This window comes from Zingiber officinale, chromosome 5B, assembly GCF_018446385.1.
Source record: "Zingiber officinale cultivar Zhangliang chromosome 5B, Zo_v1.1, whole genome shotgun sequence".
Lineage (NCBI taxonomy): Eukaryota > Viridiplantae > Streptophyta > Magnoliopsida > Zingiberales > Zingiberaceae > Zingiber > Zingiber officinale.
This window is the reverse complement of record NC_055995.1, coordinates 140713114-140728988: the sequence shown is the minus strand read 5'-3', so window position 1 is coordinate 140728988 and position 15875 is coordinate 140713114. Positions and strand designations below refer to the sequence as shown.

Below are 15875 nucleotides of genomic sequence, written 5' to 3'. Positions count from 1 at the left end.
AATGAGCTCTAGAGGTGGGAATTAGGGTTTGATGAGGTGTAGTGGGGAGGAGAAGACTTTTTGGGAGAGAAGGAGATGGAAATTAGGGCTTTTGGAGGAGTAGGCGGTGCACACGGGTAGGGGTACGGTCGTGTCTTATAGACACGAAGGGGTTAGGTGGGGTTCTGACAACCATGTTGATTGGCATGACCTCCTCTTTTCTCCCCTCGGCCAAAGTCACACGGCCGTGCCAATTGGCACGGCTAGTTTCTCCTTCTTCTCTACATATGTCGCATGGCCGTGCCAATTGGCATGGCCTGAGTCTTCTCCCTCTCTGGCGTTCTCGCACAACCATGCCGATTGGCATGGCCCGTGTTCTTCTCTTCTCTGCATAGGTCACACGGTCGTGCAAGGTTGCACAGCCCGTGGCCTTCGTCCCTCTGTTGGCTTCGCACGACTGTGTGGGGTCACACGGTTGACTCCTTTAAGCTCACGGTGACTCGCCTTTCGTCATTTTGGTTCCTCTGACGCTCCACACCCATGAAATGCTCACGACCAGCTCGTGGAAGCTCTGCACATCCTGAAAATGAATACTAAAAAAAAATTAAAGAAATAATAAAAGTACTCAACTCGAACTTACTAATAAAATGATAAGCTAAAATGAAAACCCTTAGGTTGCCTCCCAAGAATATTTGCTATAAGTAGAGCGTTGCAATTCTCTATTAATACTACGGTCTCGAAGTCGCCCTTTTGCCTCCTGTTGGATAAAATTCCCTTTTAGAACTTTGCGAACTTCGGCATTTGGTGCAGTGCGTCTATCAGTGGTACTTCTACGCAAATTTCCTTAATCTTCTTCAGGAATCGATTGAACTCTTAATCCTTCTGGGATGTTATCAGTTTCTGAGGGAAAGGAATCATCTAACTTTGTGGGGGAATTTGAAGAGTCCCTTCAACTTTCTTAGTGATCTCCTCTCCATCCCTGTTCTAGATATGATTGGGCATTAGGGGAGAGGGCTCTTCCCCTGAGTCAGGTCCTTTCTGAGTAATGATTTGGAGGTCTCCCACAGTTCGTCCGCTCCTCAGCTCGATACGGTTGCAGTGTTCCACTGGGTTTATATCTGGCTTTCCTGGAAATGTTCCCTGTGCTTTTGAGAAGGACTGGGCTATCTGAGCTATCTGAGCTATCTGGCTGTCTTGCATCTTTTGGTGTTTCTCAGAATTTTTCATTTTTTGAGTCAACAGCTTAATCTCATTCTTCATCTCTTTTTGCTCTGAGAGAGCTTCCCCTAGCATCTTTTCAATTCTGGATAATTGTGAAGGTTGTTGTTGTTGATAAGTCTGTTGTCCAGATGAGTAGCTCTGCTGCCCAGGTGAGTAGCTCTGTTATCCAGGTTGATAACTTTATTTTGCTGGCCCTTGGTCCTGATTGTTCCAGTATGAGAAATTCGAGTGATTCCTCCATCTTGGGTTGTATGTGTTGGAGTACGAATTGTTTTATCTTTGGTTGTAGCTGACTATCGCATCGCACTGCACAAGTTGGTTTATCTGTGCTTGTATTAGCCCTAGGAGGCAAATATTTATTGGTGCGGGAAGCATCGACGATCAAACCTATGTTTTGATTATGTCAAAGGGATTCAAAGTTAAGATTGTTTGTTATCTAACATACTTGAATGAGCTTTTCAGGAAAGTCTTAACTGCGGCTAGGCTGGTGAAAAACCCTAAGGGGTGGCAACCCTAGGTCCTAGGGGGTGGTAACCCATGGAGCTTGGAGGCGTCTCAGGTACAAGGCGGAAGCTGCCTGCGGGAAGAAGCTGGAGGCACCTTCATGGAGACTGAAGGCGCCTTGGACCGCTGTTTGAAGGCACCTTGGAGTGGCGTTGAAGGCATCTTCAGGTGGATAACGAGCAGCGAGCAGGCCTTATCGATAGCGGCTGAATCAGGATCAAATTTCAGGTTGGAGGCGCCTTCAACGTCCAATAAAAGGAGGTCTCGAGGCAGTAGTAAGAACATCTTCTTCCAAGCAATCTTTCTGCATCCAGCTGCTAACGAGACAGTCCGACAAAGCTACAACTCGACGACGACGACCCAGAGCTTCAGATTTAGTATTTTAGTTGTCGGTATAAAATTTATTTACAGCTTTTTCTGTACTTAGCTTGTAATAACTTTACGAAATATAGTTGTTGCCCACTGGAAGCGATCAATGATCGTGGGCCTTGGAGTAGAAGTCGCCACAGGCTCTGAACCAAGTAACCAACTTGTGTTAGCGTGTGTTTGTGTTTAATTTCCGCTGCATTTTACTCGATACGTTTTAATCGAACGAAATAGCCACGAGCGTTATTCACCCCCCTCTAGTGCTTCTCGATCCAACAGTATCTTGAGCATGATTCGTACTTCCACAAGTTTCACAAACACAAACTATTGCATTGGTCGTGTTATTGTTGTTCCCCGTAGCCTCAAACTTCTTGGCCAGAGCGTCCAGTTTTGTAGACATGAGTGTGACTGCATCTACGTCGAATTTTCCTGACGCCTTTATTGGATTCACTGAGAAAGAACCACCAGATCTTTCAGTTGCCCACTGATGGTGGTTCTGTGCCACATTCTCTATGATCTCTTCGGCTTCATCAAGGCTCTTGTTCATTAGTGCTCCTCCTACTGTAGAGTTGAGGGATACCTTCGTGTGATAGTTGATTCCATTGTAGAAGGTATGTAGAACCAACCATTTCTCAAGGCCATGATGGGGGCACTGACTCAGCATACTTTTGAATCTATCCCAGGCTTCAAATAATGATTCTGAGTCTATCTGTTTGAAGCTAGCGATCAAGTTCCTCATGTGGGCAGTTTTACTCGGTGGGTAGAACTTGTCCAAAAATTTCTACTCACATTGCTCCCAAGATGATATGCTATTTGCTGGAAGGAAATTTAGCCACTGCTTGGCTCTGTCTTTCAGGGAAAATCTGAAAAGAAGCAATCTCACTGATTCTGGAGGAACTCCATTCACTTTCATAGTACCGCATATCTCGTAGAAAAGCTCTAAGTGATAGTTTGGATCATCGTGCGGTCCTCCTCCGAATTGATTCTGCTGAACCATGTGGATCATTGCAGGCTTGATTTCAAAATTATTGGCTTCGATTGGCGGTCGAGTGATGCTAGACCGAACCCCTCGTGCATAAGATGTTGCATAATCCTTCAATAGTTTGTCAGTCATCTTTGGAGATTCTTGTGCTGCCTGAAATGCTTTCTGTAGGTTTCTTCTTCTCAGGAAAATCCTATCAATCTCTGGATAGAACGGTAGAAGTTGTCCTAAAAGATTAGCTCTACGCATGAAAAAACAAGATATGGAATAAAATGTAGAAAATAAAAGAAAATAAAAATAGAATTATTTATCTCTAAAATGCAGAATGTTAAGAAAAAGGAAAAATAAAGGAAAAACTAGGTCTAGTCTAATCTAATTGATTCTTGCTAATGTTATAGACGCAGTCCCCGGCAACGACACTAAAAACTTGTTATGCTTCCGTAAGTGCACGGATTCATCGTCAATAAGAAGATTATCGATCCCACGAGGATTGATTATAAACACTAACAATGGTTCACCTAAGATTAGCTAAACTATCGATGGTTGTGAGTTATCTAAAGAAAAGGGAATAAGAAGTGGAAACGAGGACTAGTGAAGAGAGAGTAATTTACTTAGTTATGATGAGTTCTAGGAGTTCGGTTTCATTGTGGTGGTATTGATGTATCACATTCTTTCCTTTACTCATTGCCCATCAACATGCATTTGTCGGAAGCTGAAGTATCTATTCTTAGGTACCAAATAAAGAAGATCCCTATGAAATCTTGTTACGGTTAACCCCTGTCACTAGGGTACCTCGGTAAATCACAAAGACACTACTCTAATTGGTGTCACTAAGGATAGAGATAAGGAGCTTAGTTTGGTCTTTTATTTCCTTATGGAGGAGTTGTCTCTCATTTCAAGGAAGTACCCTAGATGTCCGTGAACGGGTTACCCCTGTCACTAGGGCCCCTCGGGTGTACGATCTAATATATTCTCTCTACGAGATAGGTAATTCCTACACAATCAATTAACACGATATAGAGATCGAGTAGTCGAAACAAAGCACGCGAAATCATCCAATGAAATAGAGGCAAAAGTATGAGTCTTACATCAAACCAATCCACAACTATTCCCTCATCCTAGAACAAAGATTCTACTCCATAGATGCCGGAGAAAAACCCGAAGACATAATATTAAGCATACAATTCTCAAACAAGAAGAGAGAAAGAGAAAAACGCTTATCCAACGACGACGTGTGATCTTCGGATCTAATCCTTTGCTTCTAGAGTTGATGTGGTGATGAAGGATCGCTAGACGGATGCCCTGGACGACGTAGAACAACACCAAGTCGATTCTCTTCCTGACGGCTCACTTCCCGGCTCTCCCCCATTGAGGAAAAGGGTTAAACCCCTTTTATAGGCTAGGGCGCGGCTGCGGCGGCACGACCGTGTAAGGATGGCACAACCATGCCCTTTCTTGTCTCTGGCTGCGCTGCACGGCCGTACCAATTGGCACAACCGTGTGAACCTGGGGCTCAGCTCTGGGGACACGACCGTGCAGGATTACACGGCCGTGTACTGCTTGGCTTCGGTCATGAGGGGCACGACCGTGCAAGTAGGCACGACCATGTACTGATCTACCTCTGGGTTGGTCGCACGGACGTGCAAGGTTGCACGGTCGTGCACTTTCCTTCTCCTGATTGGCCACATGGTCGTGCGAGGTTGCACGACCGTGTTCTCTTGCTCGTTCCGGTGTGTCAACAATCGCTGTTTTTGCTCCAAAAGTTGTCTCTGTCAACACAAAATCAAACAAAGAGCAGATATCCGAACAAAAGAATATATATGATGAATACATGATAAAAGAGGCGATCATACGAAGAATATGTACGTATAAAGCAAGTGAATGTGCGTTAAAAATATGCATAAACTATCATAATATTTACGCACATCAGTGACAACTTGAAATGACTTATTTATTGTCATGCCTTCGGCATACAGATTATGTAGGATCAACTACAACTCTTGCACTTGAGTCGTCACGATTTTGAAATCAATTATCTTTAAGTGTAAGAATTTGCCGACAGTAAATTTCTTAAGTCTGACATCTTCTATTTTGTACTTTCTTTCGAGAGATTCTTGTAACTCCTTTGTAGTTGACATTGGATTATGCACGTTGTATAACATGTTGTCCAAGCCATTAAAGACATAATTTCGATATAAGAAGTCAATATGTCCCTAAGCATCATATGTTGCCCTCTTATCTATATTAGACTAATCTTGAGACATGGAGGGGGCATCTTCACGGAGGAACCTCGCAAGGTTTAACGTGGTTAGGTAAAATAACATCTTTTACTATCACCTCTTGAAATTAGTATATGTAAACTTCTCTGATTTCTCGCCATACACCGGTGGAAAAGGAGCTGTTGATGATGAATCTATCAAGATTGCACGAAAATTCATCTTAAAATTATTGGATCTGGTGGTACAATCTGAGTGTGGATAGAATGATGGTATAACACTGCTTAGGCGAAGTCGATGTTAGAATTGGATTTTATCTCTTTAAGATGAATTTGTACTCACAGAATACGATAATCGTCTCTCAAGATATAACAACTTTATCTTGCGAGAGCAGCACTGTAAATCACAATACCTCTAAACTAAAAAAAGTTTCTCAAACTCTTCAAATGTAAGTATAGAATGCAGTACTTACTTTGCTTTGAGTTGAAATGAATGAAATAACAAAGGGAGGTTGGCTTATTTATACTTCATAAAGGATTAGAAGAACTTGATTCAATTAAATCTCATCTGCAATGTTGAATTGGATGATTCCTCTCTAAAAAATACAAGGTCTCTTGAAATATCTTCTATTTTGAATTATATTAAGTCATTCAAACAGACATTTATACATTCTCATTTGAATGTATCCGATTTATCCCTCTTAATCTAATCCAAATTAAGTCATACCATTTATCAAGTGATGACTTTAATTTCTCATTCGCATCTCAAACTAATTTGCCAACACTGTATTAACAAATTATGCGATGATCGAGAAACCAGAGAACTCTTGAAGAAGCTCATCCGTGTTCTAGAAGCGATACATTTGGCCAGTCAAATACATTTAATTATTTACTAGTTTATTCCAGGACGCAACCATGACCGCGATAAATCTGGCCACTGGCCCACCCCTACTTCCTGAAACAACACGTCGTTTAAGCCGGCAGTCTTTCCCCCTTTCTAGAAACAACTGCCAACGAATTCAACCTATTGCTAATTAATTGTAAGATTTCCAACCTTTAAAGGACTTGAATGCAAAATAATATTTGAAAAAATTTCCGGAATCGCCAGCCAAGGTTGGGGAATTCCTGGTAAATATCGAGCCGAGGAGGACTGATTTGTATATATTTAATGTCAATGCATAGGGAAGAGGGACCTTTTTAACTTTCCCTCTGATTGTTCGCCGAGATCCCTGCGCCGGCCTCGATTCCTTTGGCTTGGGTCTTCTGGAGGACAGGAAGATCGGAGATGGGGCAGCAGTCGTTGATCTACAGCTTCGTGGCGCGGGGCACGCTGATTTTGGCAGAGTACACGGAGTTCCAGGGCAACTTCAGCACCATTGCCGCACAGTGCCTCCAGAAGCTCCCCGCCAGTAATAATCGTTTCACCTACAACTGTGACGGCCACACCTTCAATTACCTCGTTGAGGATGGATATAGTGAGTCTATCTCCATATTGAAATTGCTTCCCTGTTTCTTTGATCCATCTGATCTGGTTTCTCGTGGTGGTCAGTCAAAGCGAAAAGTGGCTATTTTTAGTCGATTTAGTATTGAGTATTTTCCGGATTATTTTTCTGGATGTGTATGTTTCTCGGCTTTATTTTTCCTGATTCTTGGGTCTTTCTTGCACAATTCAGGATGATCTGTCGCTAGTTTTGGTTTGTCAATCTAGTCATGCAATTGCGTGGGCCGTGATGGATATTGTTGGATATCTCTTACAAGCAAGATTCAATAGAATTTTTCATAGTTAATCTGTCTTATTGGAACATTTATTTGATTGAAAAACGAATCAAAGGCACAGCTGCACACTATTCGTTGTTTTCTGCTTTCTCATAGGCTTCTCTAGGATAGAGACGAAGAGCAACGGATATTTGACGGATTTGGTTATTCCCCAAATTGGAAAAAAAAAGTGTAAACAAGTGATAGAAATTCATTTTAGAAAGTGTATTTTCTTACAATGCAATCACAACCTCGAAAGACTTATCAACTCGCCGAGTATAATCCATGTTCCTCTTTACAAATTCTTCTACTTTCCAGGTTTTCAAAATGCATGTCCGTAATGACCTTGTATTTCTTGGATTCTAGCTTGTAATTCTCTATCAAAAAAGTGATATTTATCAGGTAGAATAAAGGAATCAGTTTTTTTTTTCTTTCAAGTTTACAGTTTGTAATATGGATACTTGTTTTTATGTGAAATTCAATACTACATCACCAAATAACATGTTATGTATGCTTATTTCTGATTGAGAATGACCAACTTTTGTATCCGAGGTGATGCCTTTCTATTGGATAATGGCTCCTTTTACATTAATTCAGATGTCCTAGTTTGCATAGATTGATCTGCTTCTAACCTAGGAAAGAGGAAATAGCTGTCAATGCACAGGGATGAATAATTTGTCTAACTTAAAGCATCTTCCATTTAAAATAATGATTACAGATGTTCAATTGCTTCAAGCTAGAGCTAGAAATGGATTGGATTAGTATCTTCTCATGTTAACTTTTGTTGGATCCATCTCCCAAGAACCTCAAACCTACCTACTGTGATTGATACCAATCTACACCTGTTTTATATCCCTCAGTGTAATTATTTATTCTGGTGTCTACAGAATTAACCAGTGAAAGATAGTAAGCCAAGAACATTTATGAAAGATAATCAGCACTGGGCGAAAGGACGATAGGATAATTATTGCATTTTTTATCTTTTTGTGCATCAACTACTTTCCCTATCAGGAAGTGTCACCTGATATATAATTATCCTCATTGCAATACTTTCCTGGTTCACTGTTGAACTTAGAAAAATAGTTTGTCTTCGTGATAAGGTAAAATATGGTATGGTGTTTCTATAACAGGGTTTCCACTTCCAGATTCAGTCTTGAACTTAGAAAAATAGATTCATGTTAGAGTTCTAAAAGATCATGTAAGGACCATCAAGTAAGATTCCTGGATGATATTCATTAATGCAATTCTGAACTCTACACATATTGAACAGATTATTATTCTTCATCTCCTCCATGATTGGAAAAGGGGTGTTGTCTTTTTCCACCTTTCAGGTTTTTAAAACTCTACATGTAAATATAGGTTTCCTTACTGGATTATTTTATTCAAGGAATGTTCAATAATGCAATTTTTCCTACATAACTAGATCTTGGATATTCATTATAGAGTGGAATTCAACTAAGAAGTGAATGCCCATTCTTTCTTATAAGTGTTTGTTACTTTACAGTAGTTAATTCCCCCTGTATTTGTCTATGTCCTCAGTGTAATGCTGTGTAAGTGTATGTGTAATCTACACAATTTTTCTGTCAGAAATTTCATACATTACACTGTAAAAATAGAAAACAAAGTGGTTTCAAAAGTGCCATCAATTCAATGTTGTTCTTGCTTTCATGACAAGTTGTATTTTAAACAGCCTCCATCCTGGAAGGAAAGAAATTTCTTCAACTTTTGGAATGTGAAATTGAACAGCATAGACTGGAGTGGAAATATTCCCTGTATGCTCCTCTCTCCTCTAAATAAACTTTCCAAACAAAAAATGGAATCTCCTTCCTACCTCCACCTTGAAATCCCTCAACACAGATAAAGGTGTTGCTCTCCCACTGCCAACTGCCAAGTTTGTTTAAACTTTGTCCAGTTTTTGTTCTTTTTCCTTCCTTCCTTCTAGCCTAATTCTTGTTCATACACCCTACACAAGAATTAACTGAAAATTAAATTTAGCATCAACTGATAAGTTAGAATCCATTCATTGAAAATTTGCCATAGTTTTGACATTGGCTGGTAACCTAATGCAACCCTACTCTAGTTCCCTTATATAAGAACAAGGGAGATGTACAAAATTGTACAAACTATAGGGGTATTAAACTAATAAGCCATACCATGAAACTTTGGGAAAAAATAATAGAAAAAAGATTAAGGAAGGAGACCACAGTGACAGAAAATCAATTTGGGTTCATGCCTGGAAGGTCGACAATAGAAATTATACATCTTTTTAGACAATTAATTGAAAAATATCGGGAGCAAAAACAAGATCTACACATGATATTCATTGACTTAGAAAAAACTTATGATAGAGTTCCAAGAGAAATTATATGGAGAATTTTAGAAAAGAGAGGTGTTAGCGTAACATATATTGAATTAATTAAGGATATGCATGAGGATGTAACGACTTCTGGCGGAGTAACTGAAGCATTTCCAATAAAGATAGGATTACATGAAGGATCAACTCTAAGTCCCTATCTTTTGACACTAATTATAGATGAACTCACTGTGCACATTCACGACACAGTATCGTGGTGCATGTTGTTTGCAGATGATATTATTTTGGTAGAGGAAACACGTGAAGAAGTAAATGCTAAACTAGAATCTTGGAGGGAAACACTAGAAGGGAAAGGTTTAAGTTTAGTAGATTAAAGGCAGAATATATAGAATTTAAGTTTAGCAATATTAGAAGTGATGAAATAATTGTTAAGATAGGAGAGGATGAGTTGCCCGGAACCGAGAGATTTAAATATTTAGGATCATTTTTGCAAAACGATGGAGGGATTGAGAGAGATGTCTTACATAGAATACAAGTAGGATGGGTGAAATGGAGGGGAGCGTCGAGTGTTTTATGTGACCGTAACGTACCTCTTAAGCTTAAAGGTAAGTTCTATAAAACCGCAGTTAGACCTGCTATGTTATATGGAGCTGAATGTTGGGCTATGACTCGAGCACATGAGCAGAAGATGAGAGTTGCAGAGATAAGGATGTTAAGGTGGTTGTGTGGACATACGAGAATGGACAAAATAAGAAATGAAAGCATTAGAGAGAAAGTCGGAGTTGCATCTATTGAGGAAAAACTTTGAGAGACGTTTAAGATGGTACGGACATGTACTTAGACGACCAATAAATGCTCCAGTTAGGCGATGTGAAACTATGATAAACATGCATATCAAACGAGGAAGAGGAAGACCAAAAAAGACTTGATTAGCAACAATAAAACAAGATAAAATTTATTTAAATATAGATGATGATATAATAGGAGATAGAGCTCAATGGCGTAAAAGGATTCATACAGCCGACCCTACCTAGTGGGAAAAGACTTGGTTGTTGTTGTTGTTGATAAGTTAGAATGCCTTCATGGAGACCATTATGTACCCACATACAATGCCTACCTATTTTCTTCCATGCAAAATAATAGTTATACAGTGAGTTTGTATCTTTTTATTTAGTTGAATGGCCTGTCATTTCTGTTGTATTTCTTGCCAGTCTTTATCTTTTTCTGCATTTCTTGAGTTTTTCATACATTTAATCTGCTTTGATCCTTGAAATTCCTCCCTTTTCTGTGTTCCTGCTTTTGTTATATTGAATATCATGAGATCTTACTCAAACGTGCTGAAGAAAAAAACTTGAATATTGCAGCATATTGTGTTGTTGCTGTTGAGGCAGTTGGCAGGCAAGTTCCCATAGCATTCCTTGACAGGATCAAGGAAGATTTTAACAAAAGATATGGAGGTGGTAAAGCGGCAACAGCATTGGCCAACAGTCTCAACCGAGAATTTGGGTATTGTTTTAACAGTTTAAACTGGTTTTTGGTTTTTGATGTGAGATAACTGGTTAATAATGAAAATTTTACATATCAACATTGAAGGTCTAAGCTTAAAGAGCACATGCAGTATTGTACAGACCATCCTGAGGAGATAAGCAAGTTGGCCAAGGTGAAAGCTCAAGTTTCAGAAGTCAAAGGAGTTATGATGGAAAACATTGAGAAGGTTATTTAATTTGATTATACAAATATTTCCTTTTTCCATGATGCATCCCTTTTTCCTGTACATTTGAGATTAGCAATTGTTGTTGTTTAGGTACTTGATCGTGGGGAGAAAATTGAGCTTCTCGTTGACAAAACGGAGACCCTTCGGTCTCAGGTTCCTAAACTTGCCTTTGATGTTGTCATCATTATGCTTGTGAATAATTTCAATATCATTATATAGCATCTGGCAGGATCTTGAGCTGCAAGTATATTTATTTTTTTTTCCGGTTGCAGGCACAAGATTTCAGGCAGCAAGGAACAAGTATGAGGAGGAAGATGTGGATACAGAATATGAAGATAAAGCTGATTGTCTTGGGCATAATCATTGCACTTATCCTCATCATTATCTTGTCAGTTTGCCATGGCTTCAAATGCTAGTACGATGTACACAGACGAATGCCACCCAATTAGTTTACAGAATTGGTGCTTTTGGATGTAGAGATCATTTTTCTTGTTATATAACAGTTTACTTGTGGGTTTGTGCTTCCATATATTTTAGGTTACAGTGTTGTCTTTTGTCTGTCTGTCAAATGAACAATAATTTTGTGCTCGATGAAATGTATGTACAGTATGAACATTCTTAATATACAAATTGTTCTTATTTTTCTATCTTATCTTTATTCATCAGTTCAGTGAATGAATGAAAAAGATATCACTGAGCATGAACGTAAATCCCTTAATTATTATAGGTTATACTGTGATGCCTATTGTCCGTGATTGAGCAGATTCACTTTGCAGTCGATGAATGCGAGTGTGAACATTCTCGATATACAAGTTGTTGTTTATTTTTCTTCTATTGTATCGTAATTTATGAGTTCCTTTCGTAAATGTGACTGGAAATTATTGCTGATCATAGGTTGAACAGTCAGGGATTTCATTACCATGTATGATCATCAGATTTATAAATTAATGTAACAGCTCTTGTCACTTTTAATCACGCAGATCAACACTCTTAGAATCTCCAACTTGATATTTGATATGCTTCTGCATCTTATTTCGGTTATTTCGGGACAACCATCTGAAACAAGAATAAGAGAGTTTGTTTGCTTGCAGATGTGAACTTAGTTGGCCCCTCTACTATCTTTTTTTTCTCAACCACTGCCTATCACCTAGACTCATTGGCCTTTGTACTTATTTTTGTGATTGCAACTAGAGATTATATACATTCAAGCTGTGAAGCATTAAGCTTTTACAGTTACCACACTTCTGATTTCAATAGGGTGATAAGGATCTTACATGGCCTTTGGTAGTGATAAAGGATGATCAAGGTTGAACAGGAACCCTTTCAGCTCGCCGACTTGATGGATATATTTGAGTTTTGTTAATATCAGAAGCAGCTTTGAGGCGAACAATGTTTCAAATCGATGCACCCGAGAAATAGAAGCGACGTACTGTGGCCAGATCTGGTATATTACTTTCTCTTTTGTAGGTTACCTGCCACATTTTATTCAGTCCTTTTCCAAGAAATGCTGTTGGGATCCAGACAACATGTGTTGTGTTGTGTTGTAACTTGATAGATCATCCTTAATAATTCAGCTGTGTTAGGTCACTTCTCTCTGCAACTTCACCAAGGACAGCTTGGATTTTTGTCATCTGATTGGCTACCCTAACTACTTGTCTCTTTGTTGGACCAGTTCTATCTGCAGGGTACACAGGAATGGCAAGATCCAAAGTTGTTTCTGCAATATGTCCTGTCAGAAACAGGAACAGAAGGGCTGACTCCAATCCATCTCAGCTCCCTCCTCTATCTGACATCAACATTTCTTCACATGGCAGTGTTTCTGTAAGTCGAGCATTGTTAAACTCCTCTTTGAATAAAAAAGAAATCAAGCTAAACATGTTCATAATTTTTTTAAGCTTTGGTTTGTGAACTTCATTCTTTTTGACAATCTTTGAATTTGAATAGGATGAGCATACACCATGATCATACATTGCAAGGTAATATGGCATCATAATTACCATAAGTTTTTATATGCTTTTCAAAGACTGACTAACCTTCTGAGTCATTCTTACAATGTATTTGATTACACAGTAAAAGCAATCATAGAAAGACACGTAAATTTTGATGAATAGTAGCCTTGCAGAAAACTAGATAAGGGTTTGCGCAAGCAACACAACTGAATTTCTGAAACACTACCATATTAATCTCACTCAATCTGATTTGATTTTCTTAAAACAGCTCCAAAGTAAGAAGGATTGGGTGGGCCCGGTTGGTCCCAAAGCAAGGGAGCTCCAAATGAACACTTCACGTTCGGTACCTGCTTGCTTTTGTTGTCTCCTCTACGCAGTCCCACAAAAAGCACTACAGAAGCACTTCCAAACTCCACAGATAAAAGAAAAAGACACCAAAGCAAAATTAAAGGAGACTTAAAATTTCCCCCAGTATAAGAATTTGAACAAACGAATTAGCCATCCATTGCCTTGTTCCTCTCTTCCACTCAGGATTTGGCCTCTTGGAAACTGTAGAGGTTTTGACAGTAAGAGTTTGTAGCAGAGATGAGAAGAGACCGTAGTAGTAACTTGACATTCTTGTTATTCACTTCTCTCCTGGTGTCCATGGCAACAACACGTTGTGCAGGGGCAAGATCTGTACCACCTGTGGCTGCTCTTGCTGTGCCTTCGTCAACAGCTAGGTCCGTAGTAACAGGTCACAAGAACTCGGATCCTTTCAACAGTAGCAAGAGAAGAGTGCCTAATGGCCCTGATCCTATTCACAACAGGTACTTTGTTTATATCACATAATCAATCAAAATTTTAAGTATTTCTATGTTTCATAATTAATTCCAGTTGCTTTTGTTCAAGTCGTCATTTCAGTTTAAAGTAAACTCTTTCTTCTTGAAAAATAGCAGAAACGTTGAATATGTAACACCTTAGTTTAATCATGTACCCTGAAACATTATATTTTCTTCTTCTACCCTGTAATTTGCAACTTTTGATCTGAGGTGAAAATAATGCAAGTTACTTCCGAAAAACGAAATGCTGTTTGCATAATTTCAAGGTGTGTACTACGAAACTAAATAAATGACACGACACATGAGGAAGAGCAAGTCTGTTTGAAGGCTTGAGTCAAGCTCCTTTCATGCATTTGTTTCTCTATGATGAAGAGGCCACAAGTTTTGATTGCACAGTACGTAGATTGTGTCACTTCTACATCATCATCATAAAGCATAATTAAATAGGCAAGTTGAAAATGATTAGCCCTGCATGCAATGATGCAAATGCCCATCATGCAGCATGAATTCCATAGGGATCCTATAGGGGTAAAGAGGTGCTCAGTGATCCAATCCCAGAACTAATTAACTAGTAAAGCAAAATCAAATAGTCATGTGTAGTGTTCAACGGTGTCACCTGAGATAAGGAATGCCTAGCTTGTCAAGTACTTCCATGTGCCTAACCACCGTTCTTTTCCCGTTTTGTATTTTTTGTTCTCAGAAGAGCTGGGAAGTCGGGAAGACCTCCAAGTAGAGCATGATGACGACCAGAGGCCGAGGCATGTAAACTTCCTCTGCTTGGAAGATGGATTAGAGAATATATACACAATCATGTAGCCAATATGCCATCTCTTGACACTCTGCAGCATTGACCATAAAACACTTGCTTTGCCAAAGTAATTTTCTTTATCGAGCGTATTAAAGGTGATGAAGCTTCCCTCACCAAAAAGGAAAAAAAAACCTCTCGAGATTCTTGAAGAGGAAAACAAGAGATTTTGCAGTTGCATTGATGACTGAGAAAGATTAGATTGATTTCCCAAAGAAGGAATTATCAACTGAACAAGGACAAGCAATTGATTCAAGCACCAAACTTGTAACAAGATATGTATTCAATTGAGCTGACAGTCTGGTTTCTTGTTCCTTGGACTTTATTAGTGGATGGCAACTTTTGCTTTCGTTTCACATCTTTCTATCACTCACAATTCTTAGTATAAGACTGCATGTCGACCAGTCAAAGTTACAGCTTTAAAGCTACTTGGGACACTCAGAGGGAACAAAAGATTCTAATTTTTTTTTTTTTCTTTTTCTTTTTCTTTTTTCCTTTTTTCCTTTTTCTTTTTTTTCGTTTTTTCTTTTTCTCTTTTGTATTGCTTCTTTTTACGTAGTATTTTGAGCTCACCGAGAAGGTAAAATAAGAGCGGTGTCATGGACTCAAACGTTAAAGAGAGGTTTCATCTTGTCATTAGATGTGATAGGGAGTTAATTGGGGGTTGTGGTTTAGAAAAAGTCAATGATCCGGTTACGATAGAAGCCTGGTCCTGATTCTAGATTGTCCCGACTTCATGTAGTCCCTGACTCTATGCGTTCTCTAACTCTAAATTGCTCCCAATTCTTCATTTTTCAAATCTAGACAAGTATATCCAACTTCGAATAGACAAGACGTTAAATAGTTGTCCATTGAAGATACGGACAACGTGACCATTTCTCCTCAAAGAATATGAAAAACGTAGTCATTTAGTCCGAAAGAAGTGAACAATGTAACCATTTATTTTAGAGAATGTGGGCAACCTTGAACCCTAAACATAAACATAGATCTTGGAACACGTGGAGAAAGTGGAAGCACAACCACCATCCTATAAAAAGTTGTATGCCCTTGCAAGAGCAAGGGTAATTTTTTGAAACTTAGGCAACATCTATTCTTCTTCTTCTTCATTCTCCTCCATTGTAGACTATCCAATGGGTACATCCTCCGATCGTCATTCTAACCCTCTCCTTCCTTGCTTCTCTTTTTTAGACTATGGTGGATTGCTCCATAAACCCTTGTTGCTCTGGGGTGATTGACAACATGGTCAACAT

At 39.1% G+C, this 15875-nt stretch overlaps 1 protein-coding gene, 1 long non-coding RNA gene and 1 pseudogene across 2 annotated transcripts; 2 read left to right on the top strand and 1 right to left on the bottom strand.

Annotated features, from left to right (window-relative positions):
- Positions 1 to 2705: 2705 nt before the first annotated feature.
- LOC121988134 lies at positions 2706 to 2777 on the top strand (annotated as a pseudogene).
- A 3653-nt stretch (positions 2778 to 6430) lies between these two features.
- On the top strand, positions 6431 to 11695 carry LOC121986454 (vesicle-associated membrane protein 721-like). The gene is made up of 5 exons (XM_042540423.1): positions 6431 to 6742; positions 10701 to 10842; positions 10930 to 11050; positions 11141 to 11203; positions 11323 to 11695. The coding sequence occupies exons 1-5, from the start codon at positions 6553 to 6555 to the stop codon at positions 11464 to 11466; spliced, it is 660 nt and encodes a 219-aa protein (XP_042396357.1). The 5' UTR covers positions 6431 to 6552; the 3' UTR covers positions 11467 to 11695.
- Positions 11696 to 13087: 1392 nt separating this feature from the next.
- LOC121986453 lies at positions 13088 to 14959 on the bottom strand. Its single transcript, XR_006113421.1, has 2 exons — positions 14437 to 14959; positions 13088 to 13795 (listed from the first exon to the last, which is right to left on the bottom strand). It is a non-coding gene; the product is annotated as an uncharacterized LOC121986453 (long non-coding RNA).
- Positions 14960 to 15875: the final 916 nt, after the last annotated feature.